The 16,441-nt window shown below is 51.2% G+C and overlaps 6 protein-coding genes across 6 annotated transcripts; 3 read left to right on the top strand and 3 right to left on the bottom strand.

Annotated features, from left to right (window-relative positions):
- Positions 1–766: 766 nt before the first annotated feature.
- Positions 767–3,102, bottom strand: PG994_014513 (uncharacterized protein; the record flags this gene model as incomplete). The annotated part of the gene is made up of 2 exons (XM_066865922.1): positions 767–2,314; positions 2,455–3,102. The coding sequence occupies 2 exons, from the start codon at positions 3,100–3,102 to the stop codon at positions 767–769; spliced, it is 2,196 nt and encodes a 731-aa protein (XP_066709051.1).
- Positions 3,103–4,262: 1,160 nt separating this feature from the next.
- Positions 4,263–4,850, bottom strand: PG994_014512 (uncharacterized protein; the record flags this gene model as incomplete). The annotated part of the gene is made up of 1 exon (XM_066865921.1): positions 4,263–4,850. The coding sequence occupies one exon, from the start codon at positions 4,848–4,850 to the stop codon at positions 4,263–4,265; it is 588 nt and encodes a 195-aa protein (XP_066709050.1).
- Positions 4,851–5,286: 436 nt separating this feature from the next.
- PG994_014511 (uncharacterized protein) lies at positions 5,287–5,649 on the top strand (the record flags this gene model as incomplete). Its single annotated transcript, XM_066865920.1, has 1 exon — positions 5,287–5,649. One exon carries the CDS (start codon positions 5,287–5,289, stop codon positions 5,647–5,649), a length of 363 nt encoding a protein of 120 aa, XP_066709049.1.
- Positions 5,650–8,480: 2,831 nt separating this feature from the next.
- Positions 8,481–10,355, top strand: PG994_014510 (uncharacterized protein; the record flags this gene model as incomplete). Its single annotated transcript, XM_066865919.1, has 5 exons — positions 8,481–8,521; positions 8,777–9,296; positions 9,359–9,779; positions 9,836–10,255; positions 10,312–10,355. The coding sequence occupies 5 exons, from the start codon at positions 8,481–8,483 to the stop codon at positions 10,353–10,355; spliced, it is 1,446 nt and encodes a 481-aa protein (XP_066709048.1).
- Positions 10,356–10,464: 109 nt separating this feature from the next.
- On the bottom strand, positions 10,465–12,136 carry PG994_014509 (major facilitator superfamily transporter; the record flags this gene model as incomplete). The annotated part of the gene is given in 4 exon segments (XM_066865918.1): positions 10,465–10,828; positions 10,889–11,041; positions 11,052–11,861; positions 11,922–12,136. 4 exon segments carry the CDS (start codon positions 12,134–12,136, stop codon positions 10,465–10,467), a joined length of 1,542 nt encoding a protein of 513 aa, XP_066709047.1.
- A 1,840-nt stretch (positions 12,137–13,976) lies between these two features.
- On the top strand, positions 13,977–15,908 carry PG994_014508 (Creatinase/aminopeptidase; the record flags this gene model as incomplete). The annotated part of the gene is made up of 6 exons (XM_066865917.1): positions 13,977–13,984; positions 14,074–14,100; positions 14,152–14,673; positions 14,723–15,160; positions 15,260–15,612; positions 15,715–15,908. 6 exons carry the CDS (start codon positions 13,977–13,979, stop codon positions 15,906–15,908), a joined length of 1,542 nt encoding a protein of 513 aa, XP_066709046.1.
- Positions 15,909–16,441: the final 533 nt, after the last annotated feature.

Raw genomic sequence — 16,441 nt, 5'->3', positions numbered from 1 at the left:
TATATCATGATTAGATGAACAATATGAACTAGCCAGTCTCCCGCCCAGAACAGCCAAGGATCGTGCATATCGCCATGTCAGGAGCCGGGGGATTCCCAGGATCTGATAAATGATCTTGGGAAAGGAGAGTTGTAGTGCAGTAAGTGAGCAAACAGGTACCCAAGCCACCGAGTTCCCGGGCAACCTGGGCTTGCAGATTGGCGTAGCTCGCGGTGTGCTAGCCAATGGCTGCTGCTTCATTGCCGCTACGGCTATGCCCCAACGGGAGGGTGCGCCAAGGAAACCTGGCTAAGTCTCCCCGGGACTGCAAAGCCCATCCAGCTTCGCTGGCACCAAACTTGGATGGGAACCTGGCTATATTTTGTCCTGGAGATAAGGATGTGTTTGCCATACCAGGCTCATTGGAATAACAAGGACCTCCGTGCTGTGTGGGGACGTTCCGTATTATCTTTAAAGGCACCGGGGGTAGAGGGATGCAGGTTTGCAGTTGGCTGCATGGGAGGCTTAGACTCTACCACCCCGGTCCCCAATTCTGATTAGTCTATGTTGTACGACATATCTTCTTCCCTGGACATCATCCTTTAATTTTGGGGATGCTGCTTCCTGTACGATTCCCAGGATTATATGTGATGCTGAATTTATCTTGTTCATGTTTGTCTCTTCGTTTGCGTGACCTCATCATATTCGCAAACATGAACCCCTTTAATGTCAATCGGCAGGCATTGTGATATACTTTCCGCCGCCACAAAGTACCTGACTAAACACATCAATCGAACGACAGAACGCTGAAGTTTTCTTTGCCCTTTCGACCCTGTGCTCCGTTCGAAGCCCAGCCGTCTTCGAGCTCGTTCTTGACCAGCCGTGGCACCCGACCCATGGCAATATGGGGCTCTATAGACAGCGCCTTGGCGAACTCTTCCATATCCACGAGGTGACGTGGTATGCTATCACCAACCGCATCGTGCATTTCTGACCCTACCAGGAGGAGTGGTAGCGTCGACGACTTCCAAACGGGCACAGAGCGTTGCGACTTCCACCAGACCATGTAGCACAGCAGCAAAAGCGTTGCTAGTTCCAGCGTGGCAGGGAGCGGGATCCAGCCCCAGCTGACATGCAGCACAGGAACCAGCCGGCTGGGGGCCGTAGTAATGTCATGATAGACGGTGGGAATATCCCAGCTGTCGTCAGTCGTGCCTCGGTCGCTGCCACTTCGTCGAAGCGAGCTCGTCATGCTGATCGCCATCGACTCAAACAAGGGGTTCATATCGAATTTGCCCGTCGTAGTATCGTTGTTATAGCTGCTGTAATATGTACCGCCGAGCGCCTTGTATAGCCGTCGCACATTGGACTTCTCCGGTTGGCCTCGTACGGTATAACTATCATTCAGGGCCGTGAATCCCTCCAACTCTTGTTGCAGATATGATGAGATCAGTTGATTGGCATCACGATGGACTGACAGTTTTCCTCTCTTCGGACCAGTCGAAATGTTCATAAAGCTTTCGTCTGCTCCAGCAGTAGCAAAAAGTCGATAGTAGGTGTCTGGGTCAACCTCATAGGACACATTGGAATTTGGCGGGCTGAAGTCGTACATGCGCCCCGGGCTGTACTTTCCCACATTTGTAGTAGATAGTATATTCTCCTGTAGAATTCCATTGGCCATGGAAGGTTCGTATTGATGAACGCACCACTTTAGAGTACACTCCTGGGCCTGGGCACGCCATTTGGATGACCGATATCCTTTATCGCAAACTTTGTATCGGTTTTCCGCTTTATACAAAACACCTCGATCAAGCCAGCAAGGCGCGACGGTGGTAAGGTTCAAGATAGAGAGTCCCGGTCTGAGCATGATCGGGCTTCTTGAGGCACTCGTATTCATCAACATGGTAGAACTGCCATCCAACCAGTCGGAACAGTATCCATTTAGTAAGCTCCAGCGGGCACACGATCCTTGAACATTCTCGTATAGAATGTCATCCGTAACATGGCTTTCACACGCGCCTCCATCTTCGCTGACCTGTACTTCGAGCAAATGGGTGAGGTCTTGGCACTCACTGCAGATAGCTAAGCTCTCAAAGACGCCAAACGAGCAATTGCCGGTTTGGCATTGGGGTCTAGGCCGGATAGCGCTCATCGAAAACGGGTATCTGAAGTTCCCGTCAAAGAACAGCCCTCGGTTGATGGCCATAACCATATCGTCTTTTATGCGTGGAGGTCCAGATTCGGTTCTTAAACCTTCTGCCCACCAATATGTTGCTGTTAGTGCTGCAGAGGAGTTTTCGACGGGCCTATTCTCAAGCGCGACAGCAGTAGTCTGCTACAGCAAAGGTGCAACTGATAGTGCTGAAACCGTAATCACCGCACCAATAGAAGCCGGTTCCCTATTGAAAGCAGAGTTGGCACGATAAGAGCAACCGGCTAGTTGATCTGTAAGGGGCAATTAAATATAAGTTATACCGGAGTCCCTTGCTCAACAACAGCGCCAGCGAGCCCCAAGGGCCCCTGCTTTGCTTCGTCGTAGATGGCAATGTCCGCCAGCTTTCGACGTTCCTTCCCAATCCATGACCACTTTGCTTGACCAAGGGTACTGGAGACCGGCACCAGCAAGGCAGAGCCCATGATGGTAGACAACACCGAGACCAGGGCATTGATGGTGATACCGAAAGGCCAGCCTGGCACCGGCTGATCACGGTGAATTGATAGCGTGGTGATGATCCCAACAAAGCATGAGTAACTTGTGGACAATGCGAGGAAGTCGTAGAACCACACGTCAGTCGCCCAGTACGAGACCCTGTACCTGTTGCCAATACCATAGCCATCATTAGCCTTGAGGGAAGACGCAATGGATTTGGATCGCTTGATTGGCTTGAAGTTATCCGGAAATAGTAGTTTCGTTGCTTGTGCAGCCTCAGACTCTGCAGTCCTTTCTTCTGCAGGGGAGATAGAGGACGTGACTCGTTTGTTCAAGTCTGGTGACGCAGTTCCTGTTTCTTCTATAACTGTTTGGTAGTTGGAACTCAAGGAAATGTTGTCGTAGAGCATGTCCGTGTTTTCTTCTTCATTTGGGGGAATGCTGACAGCCTGCGCCGGTATATCTCTATCCATGATGGAAAGCTATGCTTTGGCACTGCATTCGGTATTGCCAATCGTATTTATATAGGCGGTGTCAATTGAATATACGATTGTGCTGCTTTGTCGTCGTCCATTAGCCACGTACAGTACAAAGCTGTCAACATTTCACCACTGCCGTGGACCGTGGCAGAGGAAAGAAAATATCATGCTGAAAAGAAGCTTCCGTCACCTCGTCGTGTATTTTTGGCCATCGACTGCATGGTATCATGAAATGCTGGACACTGCATGTGCGCCACGAAAGGTCTGTCTTGGGGGCCGAAAGTTGGAGTAGCCCGAGCCAGTATGGCGTTGGTGAGCCTATGAGAACAAGTATCAGCCACAGTAGTCCAGCAAAGCAGCAGCAGAACTTTCCTGGGTCGTCTGCAGATCCAGCGATCCCTCCAAAAATAGTCAGTTGTAGCCTTAAGAGGTGTGACGAACCATCCCTCGACGCTGCCGCAATGTCAGCAGTGAGCACCAAGTGGTAATGTAACATCACTATCCTGTCCGGCTTTCTGGTTGTGCCTGCTGCTTATTATCTTGCAACCAATGCGGAATTGTTATCAGGCTGCACCAGGCCCTGGGAGCGTAGCTTCGTGTCTCGAGCGGTTTGCTAGGAATGGTAAGCCTAGAGAAGCCCCTAATGCAGCTTCGCCCCCACGGCATTGTGGTTTTCCCAGAACCGGTCAATCCGTGTCTTAGAATAGAATCTCCTCATATTTCCCGTTCGCCATGTAAATCCATGTTGTATTCTGACACGCAGTAACTCAGTCAGCGGGTGCGGAATCGATTCCACAACTTATAAAACAACAGTACTAACACTAGCGACTAACTGTATTGCACGAGGCTAGGCCCCCTTCATTAAGATATCTCCGCCACTCAGCCTGCGAAGCCCCATCCATGATGACGCTCGCCTGGTCCCAACCAAACTGCATTCCTCTCGACACGGCCTCGGCCAGTTCACTCCCCCTCACAATTGTCCGGTGCGCCTGACGCGGCCATACGAATTTCCGGAAAGCCGACATATTGCCGTGAACCCAGTCCAGCGGCCGGCTCTGCACGAACCGGACCCTACATGAATTGGGCCCTGCCTTGGTGCCTTGCAGGCACGCAACGCAGCGCTCCTTGGTGAGAAGGAGAGCATCCAGCTCGAGCTAGGTCAGTGCCGGCAGCTCCCGCAGCAGAGCCAACGCCCTCGCCAGCCCCGCATCCCCCTCCGTCGGCACCTGGACCATCTCGAGCTCCCGCGCCGCGCTCTCGGGCACGTAATCCCTGGCCGCCAGCGCCAACAGGCTGACCTGGCTGATCAACCGCCGCCAACGCGGCGCCAGCGTCGTCAGGAACTCGACGCACTCCCGAGGATCCGCGAACGCAAACGTGTTCCGCACGTAGAAGACCCGGCCCGCCTCCGCGTACCACCGCCGGCACATGAGCAGGACCTGCAGGTTCGCGCGCCGCGCGCACAGGCACGGCAGGCTGAACTTGGACGGGGCCGGGTGCGGGTGCGGCCGGTGGCGGCGGTCGAAGCACGTGCTGCAGATGTAGGGGTTCGTCGGCGGCGGCGCCCAGCGGCTTCGCCACGGGTCCACTAGGAGCGGCGGACCGTCGTTGTTGGATTTGGTATTGGAGTGTAGTTGCACGGGTTGTCGTCCTCCTCGGGATCCCAGCCCGAGGGCCGGATGGATTCCATGGGCGGCACCACGGTGCGCTTGGCGCAGTCGGCATGGTGCGGCATGTCCCATTTAGGCGGCTGCACGACCAAGTGTGCGAATATTTCATTCCGCAGTTCCTAGGTAAAATGATAGAACCGATTTCGCAGCTGGGAGGCCGGAGACGAGAGGTCTTCATCCCCGTCATCGCTCTCACTGTCTGAAACAATGACGTAGGGGTCCCAGTCCGGAAGCGATGATTTCTTGTGAGTGAGATTCTTCTTCTTGGCCATCGCTGGTTCGAACAAGTTTTGGAGGTATAAATGTTTGTGATGCAATGAGTGCTTATATGTAAATAGAGGAGGCTAGGATGTCTTCCGGGTCATTCTTATATGCGATCAAGTGAGCGACCAAGGGTGTTGCATAAGTCCTCGAGTCATGACTCGCTCGCTTCTGTTTCATCGCTGCGCAAGCTGTAGCAATCAACGACTTGAAGTTTAGTGGCGATGGAGACGTATGCGGAGAAAACATGCGAGAAAACCCCATTGAGTCATCCGGCGAAAGTGTGACAGTCATCCCCGTTACCTACCAAGGGCTACGGGCCTTACACTTCGAAAGCACTATTACACATGCTCGTTTGGTCACGGCCTCTGAGTTTCGCAACACTGTCGGTGAGGATGGCATTTCGCGGCCGAACGCCATCTACTTCTTGGGCGACACGGTGTACCTTGAGGAGCTGGCACGGATGCGCGAACGGTTCCACATCCCGCACGCGATACTTAATGTCGGCGCGGCTGCGGTCGTGCCACCCGGGGGCGAAGGAGGGGGGAGTCGTTGCTCATCACCATGGACGGGCGGCAGGCGGTGCGGCTGTTCCGGGCAGACGGTCTAGTGCCGATACACTTCGAGTCCTGTGACCACTTCACCGAGGGGCGAGACAAGCTCAGGCGGGGTTCAGGTCCGAAAGCGTCCTGGACAAAGCTGTTTGGCTGGAGTTCGGGGTTTCGTGCACGGTGTTGTGGAAACGTGGAACTCGTGGTACTGAGTATGATGTTGTAGGCTGTAGAAGCTCAATGGAACGCAGTGTAGTGTATGGGAAGATATAGCAGTCAATTTGGCAGTGTCGGGCTAGTTATGTCGTGCACTATGTCCAGGCACAATACGACCTACCCACAATCTTTGCGATTCGTTGCTGTTAGTTTTATAAAACGTTTTAGGTATGAATTAACGTATCTCATAAGCGAATGTCCCACACAAGCGAATATCCTATTTTTATAAATTTCTTCATAGCTTTAACTTTTTTTTATATTCTTTTACGTTCGAAAATGCTATAACTTTAAAAAGAGAGTGATATAATTTTAACGCTTTAAGCGTTTTAAAAAGACTTAATTTTAAACGTATAAAAAGCTGAATTAATTTATTACGTTTTATTAAAAACTTTATAGCGTAGATAAAATAATTAACCTATATAACGCGAAATATTTACGAATTCTCGAAAGCTTTTAAATTTTAAAAAAAATACGATTATATAATATATTATTAATTTAAATACGCGATCGTTTTTTCCCCGGTTAAATAATATAAAAGATATAGCGAATCGATTATTTAATTTACGTAACGTAAGACGCGTCGGTAATAATTAAGCCTCTAATTTTATACGATAATAATTAGACCTCCGGACGCGTTTTAATCGAAGAATCGATTATTAGAGAACTTTTTATAAAAATCTTAACGTGTATCGCGTATAGTTTACTTTCGTACGGAATATAATTTATAAATACGAGATTTAAAAAGAGGATATTTATAATTTTAACGAGACCGGCTTTTTTATAAGTTAAATCTCGTTCGAAATAATCGTAACCACTTCCGATTAATATAAAAAGCCTAGGGTAATATAGTAAAAGAATCGAGAATAGGTTATAATTATTTAAAACGTTAAATTATACGGTTACGTTATCTTTTCGTATATTATTTTTACCGGGAAAATATACCTCTTTTTTTAGTATAAAAATAGCTTATTACTAAAGGATTAAATAATCGCAGTTACTAAAAATAGTTGAACCACGAATAAAAACGGCGAGGACTAGATTCGATACTTTAATTAATATACCAAGTCTTGTATAAAAGGTCGTTATCGCCTCTTAGTCTTAAACGGTTACGAAAATTACTACTCGATAACTTTTAAGCTTTATTATAAAAAGAACTCGATTATTATATTTTATATATTTTCTTATTTATTATATAAGTTTTAACTTTTTAATATCGGCTATTTTTATATATTAAAAAAAGCGTATAAGAAAGAAATTAAATATTTTATACGGGGGTATATTATTTATATTTTAAAAAAAGACTTTTTATTAACGTTTTTAAAAGCGTTTTAAACGACTTTCACTATTTCGAATATATAAAGAGGCTTTTAAAAAATAAGACTCGTTTTATATAATCCGGAATATATTATTTTATAATTAGATATAAAGCTACGTATTTTAATACCTCCGGGAACGCTTTTTAACCTATTTATTCCTTAAGAATTAAAAACTTTAAATAATTTAATTAAAGCTTAATTTTAAATCGAATACGTTTAAAGCCGTATTATACGATATTAAAATAATTTTTTAACCTTTATTTTAATTAGTTTTAATTAAATTATAAAAGTTATAATATATATTATATACCGAATTATTTTTTTAAAAGATAAGAACGCGATATTTCGAAAAATAAATAAGATACTTAGCCGGCGCCGCCGTATAAAAAAAACGGCTATAAAATAAAAGATCACTTTATATATAAATTAAAAAAAACCTATAGTTTTAAAAGGATATTAATAAATAGTTATAAAACGAATCGCGTTAAAAGAGTAATTATACGAGGACGTTTAAAACACGCTTATAACGCTATAGAATTTACGAAAAGCCCGGGTATAATACGCGTACTTATTAAAATAATATAAAAATATTTAAAAATAAAAATTCCGATTAATTTTAATATATTAAATACGTCATGATGAAATTAACTTATATTTTATCGGAAGGGGTGTAAAAGAATGGGACATTCGCTTGTGGGATACGTTAGAGGGCGGCATTGGTATTCCAGTTTTGAGCCACAAGGCACTGTACTGCATCGAGTCCCCCAAAACTCGCTACAATTCCAAAACGACCGTATGCAGCTGAAGTCAAGATAAGTACGGTATGAATGTCGAGGCGCGACATCAAGACTGGGGTAGATGCGAGATGCATAAGAACAGAAAAGAGCCAACTGCAAAAGATTAGTAGCTTCATTATGCCGTGATGTGTCACGATTAAAAAGATGACGATCTCGATCCTTGCAAGCATTGCCTTTGCTTGCTTGCCTGTACCTGTTTTTTAGGGGGGCTCCGATGCCGAGCTTCCGTTGGAGTTAGTGCCCCTGGTCTGAGATTCTAGTGCTAAAAAACCGTCTGCATCAACCCGGGTCTAGCAGTTGCACCTGCAACCAGCGAGCACCAAGAAGGCTTAAAGGATATATAGCTCTACCTAATCCACCATCGCCGCAACCCGCACTCCTCGCTCGAATATGTACGACTAACGATTGCCTAATATAGACTCCCGCGATTCCGATTAGCTTCACAGATTGAGTGTCGGAGCATATGTAGATGGGCTTCTGTTAATTGATGCGGAACCCACCCAGCTGTTTGGATCGATCCATCGGCCCATGTTTTGGGACGAAGCTTGGACAAGAGTAAGCATGCCTGATGATATCATCGCCATGGATCTTCACTTCAACCAGTACGCGACCGCCAACCGCGTGCTGTTGCCGCCCAGAACAGCTCCAAACTGCCAACTTGTCTGGAAATTGGTCAGCGTGACTGCTACATATGATGTATGTCCTGCTATTCTAGACAAATAGTCTTACAAGTACGACTCCTTCAAATCTCTCATTCGTGCCTGTCCTTCGCGTGAAACCTTCCCGCGTATTATTCGCGACTGCTTCTGGACTCTGCCACGTTAGCAACCCTAGAGCGATCTACCATTCGCTACAAGACGCCCCCGTACGATCACCAACTTACTCGACCATGCCCGCGACACGCCGCCACTTTATCCCGAACGGGAAAACCGTCAACAGCGAGAACCGACGACAGGACGATCTCAGGCCAACCTGAACTCGCGCACGTACCGATTCAAGGACATTGTCAATGCCACCATCAACCGCAACCGCGCCCAGGACATCAAGCAGCAGCTCCTGTCCGGCGTCAACCACAAGGCCTTCGAGAAGTTCCGCCAGAGCGACGAGCAGCTCAAGGAGCTGTCCAACAAGAAGTTGCGCAGCTTCTACGAGAAGCAGAATGACAAGATCGACGACTGGGTCGAGGTGGACGCACTCGTATTGGCCCTGGCCGACGACGTCATCGACTCGATGCACCCGCTAGACCTGGACCACGACGGCGTCCATGAGAACGGCGGACCGTTACAAGGGACGAACGAGAGTATCGAGCCATTCCTCCCGCAAGAAGAAAGAGACAAGAGGATCAAGAGTAGGCGGCGCGCAACATGGGCAATCAACGTGAGTAAAGGAGCTCTATACCCCGACCATGGAGTACAGCCCACATTCTTACATGCAACTAGATCAATGTACTCGCCAATATCCTCCTCTTGATCGCCAAGATTGTGGCCATCGCCTACACCGATTCGCTTTCCCTGCTCGCCTCGCTCGTGGATTCGGCGCTCGACTTGCTATGCACGCTGATCGTCTGGTCCACGAACCGGCTCGTCAATTGGCGCCTGTCCAAGCTGAACCGCAAATTCCCCGTAGGCCGAAAGAGGCTTGAGCCCATTGGCATCCTGGTGTTCTCCGTCGTCATGGTCATCTCGTTCATGCAAGTCGCCAAGGAGTCGATAGACAAGATCACACCGCAACTGCCTACCGAAGCGACGTCGCTGCCCATGGTCGCGATCGGAAGCATGGCCGCGACCATTGGGTTGAAGGGTGTGATCTGGTTTGGGTGCATCCCTATCAAGTCCACCCAAGTGCAGGCGCTTGCTCAAGGTAAGCTCTATGCGCCCATAGCTTGACTCCATACTCCACTGACCCGGATTTCTTAGACTGCAAAACCGATGTGTTCTTCAACACGCTATCCCTTCTTTTCCCTCTCATCGGCGCCCATATCCCGTACCCCGTCGGGCCTTTACTCGATCCCGTGGGCGCTCTGCTGCTGTCGCTCTTCATCATCTACGACTGGGGTCACACGTGCGTTACGACTATCTTGGCTCTTACGGGGATTCAAGCTAGCGACGAAACCTGGACCCGCATTCTGTTCCTGGCCTACCGGTTCAGCGCCATCGATAGCATCAAAGGCTTCAAGTCTATCAGGGCGTACCAGGCAGGCGACGGTGCTTGGGTCGAGATTGACCTGATCATGGACGAAGAGGTGAAGCTGCGCACCGTCCATGACGTGGCTGAGACGCTCCAGTACGTGTGTGAGGGTCTTCCAGAAGTCGACCGAGCATTCGTGACCGTTGATTGTAAGTTTTATTGGCTCGCCCATCATCTGATAGCTCGTTACTAAGATTCGATACAGACATGTCTCAAGGGCCCGTCGGTCATTCCCTCGAAAGCACGTGAGGAAATACTAGTAGGAGAGGGGATTTTCTGGAACCTGCCGGTCTTCGGGGCCGATCTTCTTGTAAACTTAATCTGGCATAATAAGAGTATCCACTTGGACGGTCATTCATTACGACACAGTCCGATTCATCACAACTGCCGACGGATCCTGGGTGACATTGTCGCCCCAATCGGCCTCCCATCCATGCTCCTGCAGATACTGTTTCCAAGCCTGGTCGTTGTCGCCCAAGCGACGAGACATTTCGGGGATGACGAAAAGGGCGATGAGCGCACCGAGCACCGCGAAGCCCGAGCCGATGAGGAACGCGACCTGGTTCCCTTTCGTGGCGTCGCTGTCGGTGTACGCGTTCAGAATGGCGGTGAACACCTGCGTGCCGATGGCCGCCCCGGCTTTCGAGAAGGCGGCGATCAGACCCATCATCTGGCCGCGGATGGAGGTGGGGAAGCACTCGGATGCGGCGAGGACGACCGTGCTGCGTGAACTTTGTCAGTGATGATGCCTTGAAAAAAAGGGGTTTTACCCGACGACGAACCTTCCAGGCCCCACCTCGCCAAGTGTCAAGAAAACGCCATAGAGAATCACAAAGAGCGGGAAGATGTTCTGGATTTGAACCATGGCGCCGCCCAGAACAAACCCCAGGACGGCCTGCAGCGTGAAACCGAGGGCCATGGTCTTGCCGGCCGATCTTGTCGGACAGGTAGCCGCCGACGAAGGGGCCGGGTATGTAAAAGCAGTTGATGACGACGCCCCAGCCCAGGCTCTTGACCAGGCTGTCGTCAGGGTTGCTGCGCGAGATGATGGTCGAGCTGAAGATGCCGAACGGGATCGAGATCCAGTTGTATAGGAACCAGGTGGCCGCGCAGCCGAGCAGCGGCCGCCAATAGCGCTTCAGGGCCAGCCAGTAGGGCACGCGCTGCCGGCGCATCGCGGACTTGCGGTACGCCGTCGAGACGGACATGCGCAAGCGGAACCAGAAGATGGCGAGCGGGGGGATCAGGCCGACGGCGAAGGAGGTGCGCCAGACGATGTCGTACTTGCTCTGTTGTTGGCCTACGCACAGCAGCAGCAACAAGGGTACCAGTCCGCCCCAAACGTAGCCCAGCGACGCCGACAGGTCCGCCAACATCGCGAACATGAAGCCGCGGCGCTTGCGGTGGTGCGCGCTCTCGTCGGTGGCCTCGGCGGCGCCGGCGCCGCTAACGGGGTACTCGCCGCCCGCGCCGACCCCCGCGACGCCGCGCGCGACGATGAGCATCCAGAACAGGCCGGTTTCGGGAGGACCAGAGGCGGCCGCGGACAGCGCGATGCCGAGCACGAGGAGCAGCGTGGTGGCGACGGCGCCCGTCTTGCGGCCGAGCTGGTCGGCGACGACGCCGAAGAGGAGCATGCCGACAATCATGCCGATTAGGAAGGCGTTGGAGAGGCGCTGGTAGATGGCTGTCGTTAGGGAGGTGGGGTAGAGGTGGGCGAGGAGGAGTTCGACGTTGCCGATGACGGCGGCGTTGCTGTTGCGCATATGAGTTTCTCGGATAGAGGGGCGAGCTGAGGTGGATGGAGATGCTTACTAGCCGTCTGAACCGATCGCCAGGCCTGAGAAGAGAATCATGAGCCAGACGGAGGTTTTGTTGAAGTAGGTCTTCTCTGGGGCGTCGCCGGGTTGGATCTCGACATCGTCAGTAGTCGTGAGCGCGTCAGAGGGGGCCGCGGCTTTCTTTTGGTCTGGTATTGCCATGGATTTCTCTTCTGGCTTTGCCATTGGATTGACTGGGTGTGCAGCCATGTTGTTTTGCTCAACGATTGGCGAATCGGGAACAACCAGTTATTTTCTTCAACATGGAACTAGATGTAACGAGAAGAGAACGGCACTAGGTACAACATTTGGTTTCAATGATAGAATGGCCTGGCCGTGTGCGACCCCGTTATTACACATGAAAAGTCAATCAAAACGCAATCCCATTTATGCCGATACTGTCAACTGCCACTATTTCAGTCCGAGACTGAGACGCAGGGGATACGAAATTGTAACTCCTCAGTCCCTTCTTGATCTTCTCCCCGAGGTCTCTTTAAGAAGAACAATGATACGCTAGGCCGGTCTGCGTAATGATAAGAGTGAGTGGGCGGTTGCGGGATCCAGCCGAACAGAAGCGGCACAGCGCCGATATTGAAGTCCGGTGATAAGCGGCAAGTTCCAGTATGATGCGGGGTCACATCTGCCATTAACCTAGGAGTGGTTACGGAGTACATAGTACCTAGTCGGTCGGTCCCCTTGTCGCTGTTGCATCGCACTACTAGGTTATCGATACCCGGTGTTCCGGCTTCCGAATCCCCGGAATCCCGAAGAGCCCAGCTCAAGCATGATCGGTTCTGAATACCACGCTCATAACCATTTGGTGGTAAAATGGGAGCCAATAAACACATGACACCCAGAATACCTGATTAAGGCATATTCAATGTTCCAAACACCCACTCGTACACATCCGCCTGGCGGCCTGCTCTCGAGAAGCAGAGAGGGAAAACGATGAACGGAGAAGCAAAGATAGATGTAACTAATTGCCTGGAAAACATTTACTCGTATTCGAAGTTCTTCTTGCCTTGGGTACTATGTATGGGGATATTGGGGAGGGAAGGCAGCATTAGCTGGATGAAAGATATCTCCAGCCAGGTTGGAACAAGTTGGCTGATCGGCTCTGTCTCTGAGACGTGGGTATGGAGTTTGTATGGAGGGAAGAGAGGTTGACCAGGACTGAAAGTCAAGCCTGGGCGCATGGGCGTATAGCGAGGAGACGGGTATAGGAATGCTATGTCAATACCTGACCAGGCCTTGGAGTTACTAAAACTGTCAAACGGTGTTGGTGGATTGACATTCTCATGTCAGTTTTTGGGGTTCTCTACCCTGCCACCAACTCGTGTAAGTGCAAACCATCGTCCCGCAAATGCGCCACGTCCAAATCCTCATAAAACGCCCTGCAAGACTCGCCTTTTAATACCATCTCTTTGCGGGAACCAAGTCTTTTTGAGCGATGTGGACGGCTAATACTAAATGGAGGAATGAATGCACGATAGTCATGTTGAAGCGCATACTTGCTTTCAGACCTTGCATTTCAGTTCCAGTGAGTCAAGTATCCCCAAGGCAGGTCCGTGGTCGAGAGTAAGAATAGTGGCTTGCGATCACCTTCTTCCAACATGAGCAGGTCAAGAAGCTGCGCTACGACAGATAACAGTAACTGGAGAGACGGGAACAGCAACGGAAGCGGTAGATGCAGCGATGGTGGTTGAAGCACGCCAGGGACAGGACCCCGTCGACGTTGGAGTCAATTGGCGAATTAAAAGTTGAACTGATCCACGGTAGTTCAGGGGTTATGGGAGCTGGACTGCGGGGTTTCGCGGCCTTGCTCCCCCAAACCACTGGTAGGGGTCGACGGGAAACAGGATTGGAATCCCGGGAATGCCGGGTTTAGAGGGACCTTGCGAAGCTTGTTTTGGACCACGAAAGCGACAGTTGCTGCATCGACAACGGCCGGCTCAAGTTGACAAAGGGTTTAGTTCATGTCCAGTCGTCTCCGCAAATCGGGGTTGCCCGGTCCGGGTAGACTATCACCTACCCCACAGCATCGCACATCATGCCGACGTGCGTACCTAGGGCTTTCTTTCGGACCATGGCAAAATAGGCTGAGGCGTGGTGTCTCTTAAGCGAGGCTCCTAATACTTTACTTCTAGTCCCAATTACATTATCACTTGGGTGTCGTGGGCTGTTTGGAAGCGCAATGATGGATTTTGAAAAGCTGCAGCATGCAGAGCACCTGGCTCAGTCGCAATCACCAAATGTAGTGGTAGCCACAGCGACGAAATACAGGCGGCGGACTATTCATCGCCTCGCCCGAACTCTTTACTCTCTACAGGACTACTCACCCTCATTTGGGCTTTCAAAGATGGGCTACCACTCGGACATCGGCCACAGAGCACGGAACCGAACGTGGCGAAGGTGCAGCAATGCGCCATCGCCAAATTCCAATCGGACCTGTCCTTCCTGGACCCCGCGATGCCCATCACGGCCGACGAGTTCCTAGAGCGCCGCGACCGGCTGGCGCGGGCGCTGTTCGCGTCGGGCGCCGACGCCTTCGTCCTCGAGCCGGGCTACACGTTCCAGTACTACGCCAACGTCTCCCAGCCGGACTGGGAGCCGTGGGAGCCCGAGGAGCGGCCGTTCCTGATGCTCGTGCTGCCGCAGACGCTCGAGGCCACGGGCGAGGTCGTCGCCAAGACGGCTTTCCTCGCGCCGCACTTCGAGGAGGGCCGCGTCCGCATGCTGGGCATTCCGTTCCCGGGACGATGCCGAGCTCGACATCGTTATCTGGGAGGAGCACAGGGACCCGTACGCCACCCTGATGGAATCGCACCTGTTCAAGAAGGAGAAGGGTGTGACCTCGGCCCCCCCTAAGCTGATGATGGACGAGGAGATCCGCGACTTCATCTCGCGCGGCCTGGCCGGGACCGGGTTTGAGACGGTCGGGCTCAGCCCCGAGGTCGAGCTCGTGCGCCAGACCAAGAGTCCCGCCGAGGTCGAGCTCCTGCGGGCGGTCAACACGGGCACCGTGGTGGCCGTGCGCGCGATGCGACCATGCCTCGTGCTGGGCCTCACCGAGGACCAGGTGCGGGACATCCTGGACGCCGCGCTGGTGTCGGTCGGGTTCGGGCTCTTCTTCAACATCGTGCTGTTTGAGGAGCACGGGGCGTTGCCGCATGGGGGGTTCGTCACGGGCGGGAAGAAGCTGACGGAGGAGAGCATGGTGGTTATTGACGTCGGGTAAGTAGAGAGAGAGAGAGAGTAGAGAAAGAGATATGAGATGCGATGCACCGGTTATGAAACGTAGACCCCCTACTAACCGGGTTTTCATTTCCCCAGGGCGCACTATCTTGGGTACTCCTCCGACATCTGCCGGAGCTTCTTCATCGACCCACCGAAGCCGCAGCCGTCTTCGTGGCTGGCGAAGTTTCTAGCCTTCCTACCGGAGTGCATCCGGACGCCATCGCCCCCCTACGACCCTGCGTCGGTATCGGCGTCCACGACCTCGGAGCTCCGCGCCGAGAAGCTGAAGGTGTGGGACATTGTCCTGCAAGCGCAGACGGCCGCCGCGGCCGCCTTCCTGCCGAACCACACGGCGGCAGACGTGGACATCGCGGCGCGGACCGTCATCGAGGAGGCGGGCTACGGGTACGGCTTCACGCATCGGCTCGGCCACGGCATCGGTATCAAAGGTCAGTAGCTAGCTCTCACCCCCAAACCCACCTGTAGCCTTCACACACTAGATTGGACATTCAATTTACTTACCCTGGACTGACAATAATTGACTACTATAGCCCACGAGTCTCCTTACCTAAACAAGTGGAACAAGAAGGTCCTACTGCAGCCGGGGATGTCCTTCACCAATGAGCCGGGCATCTACCTGGAGGGCAAGTTCGGCGTCCGCCATGAGGATGTTTATCTGGTCAGAGAGGACGGTGCGGCGGAGTTGTTGACTGGTCGGAGGGCAAGGGGCCCCTATGATCCTTGAAGGATGCGGTGCATGTCGTCGTTCTTGAAAGTGCCGCCGCTCTGTCTGTGGGTGAAAAGAAGAGCTGCTTTCCTCAGCACTCAAGTCGATTGACACTTTCTTCTGTATCTCATGAAACGGACGCATTCAATTGTGAAATATTAACAGATTTAGCGAATAAATAAAACCTGCAGCGTTAAACTTCCATTCATCTTATATCCGGGGGAAATATGTTTTGCGACCAGTGCGAAATATATCAAATGTCCAACTCTACGAAAACCACCCTACGCCGTTGTAATCTAATATAGGTATTTAATTTATGTAGAAGCCATTTCCACTTGACGGATTGACATGGGCAATCAACAGAATGAATACATATATAATTGAACAACTGACAAGTTCACATCCGTATCGCATTTAGCATGTGTTTTCGAGCAATTGTACATCGCAGCCACCAAGTTTTTGGTCTTTAGTGGTGTGACGTCGTGCAGCAGTCTGGCAGCCCCTCCATCTGCGCCCCCCACGGGACATTCACCACCAACACTGATCATCCG

Source organism: Apiospora phragmitis (assembly GCF_038363925.1).
Source record: "Apiospora phragmitis strain CBS 135458 chromosome Unknown utg000013l:1.0-2965645.0:1.0-2969333.0, whole genome shotgun sequence".
In the NCBI taxonomy this organism is placed as follows: domain Eukaryota; kingdom Fungi; phylum Ascomycota; class Sordariomycetes; order Amphisphaeriales; family Apiosporaceae; genus Apiospora; species Apiospora phragmitis.
Note: the sequence above shows the minus strand (reverse complement) of the source record. Positions and strands in the feature narration are given on the sequence as shown.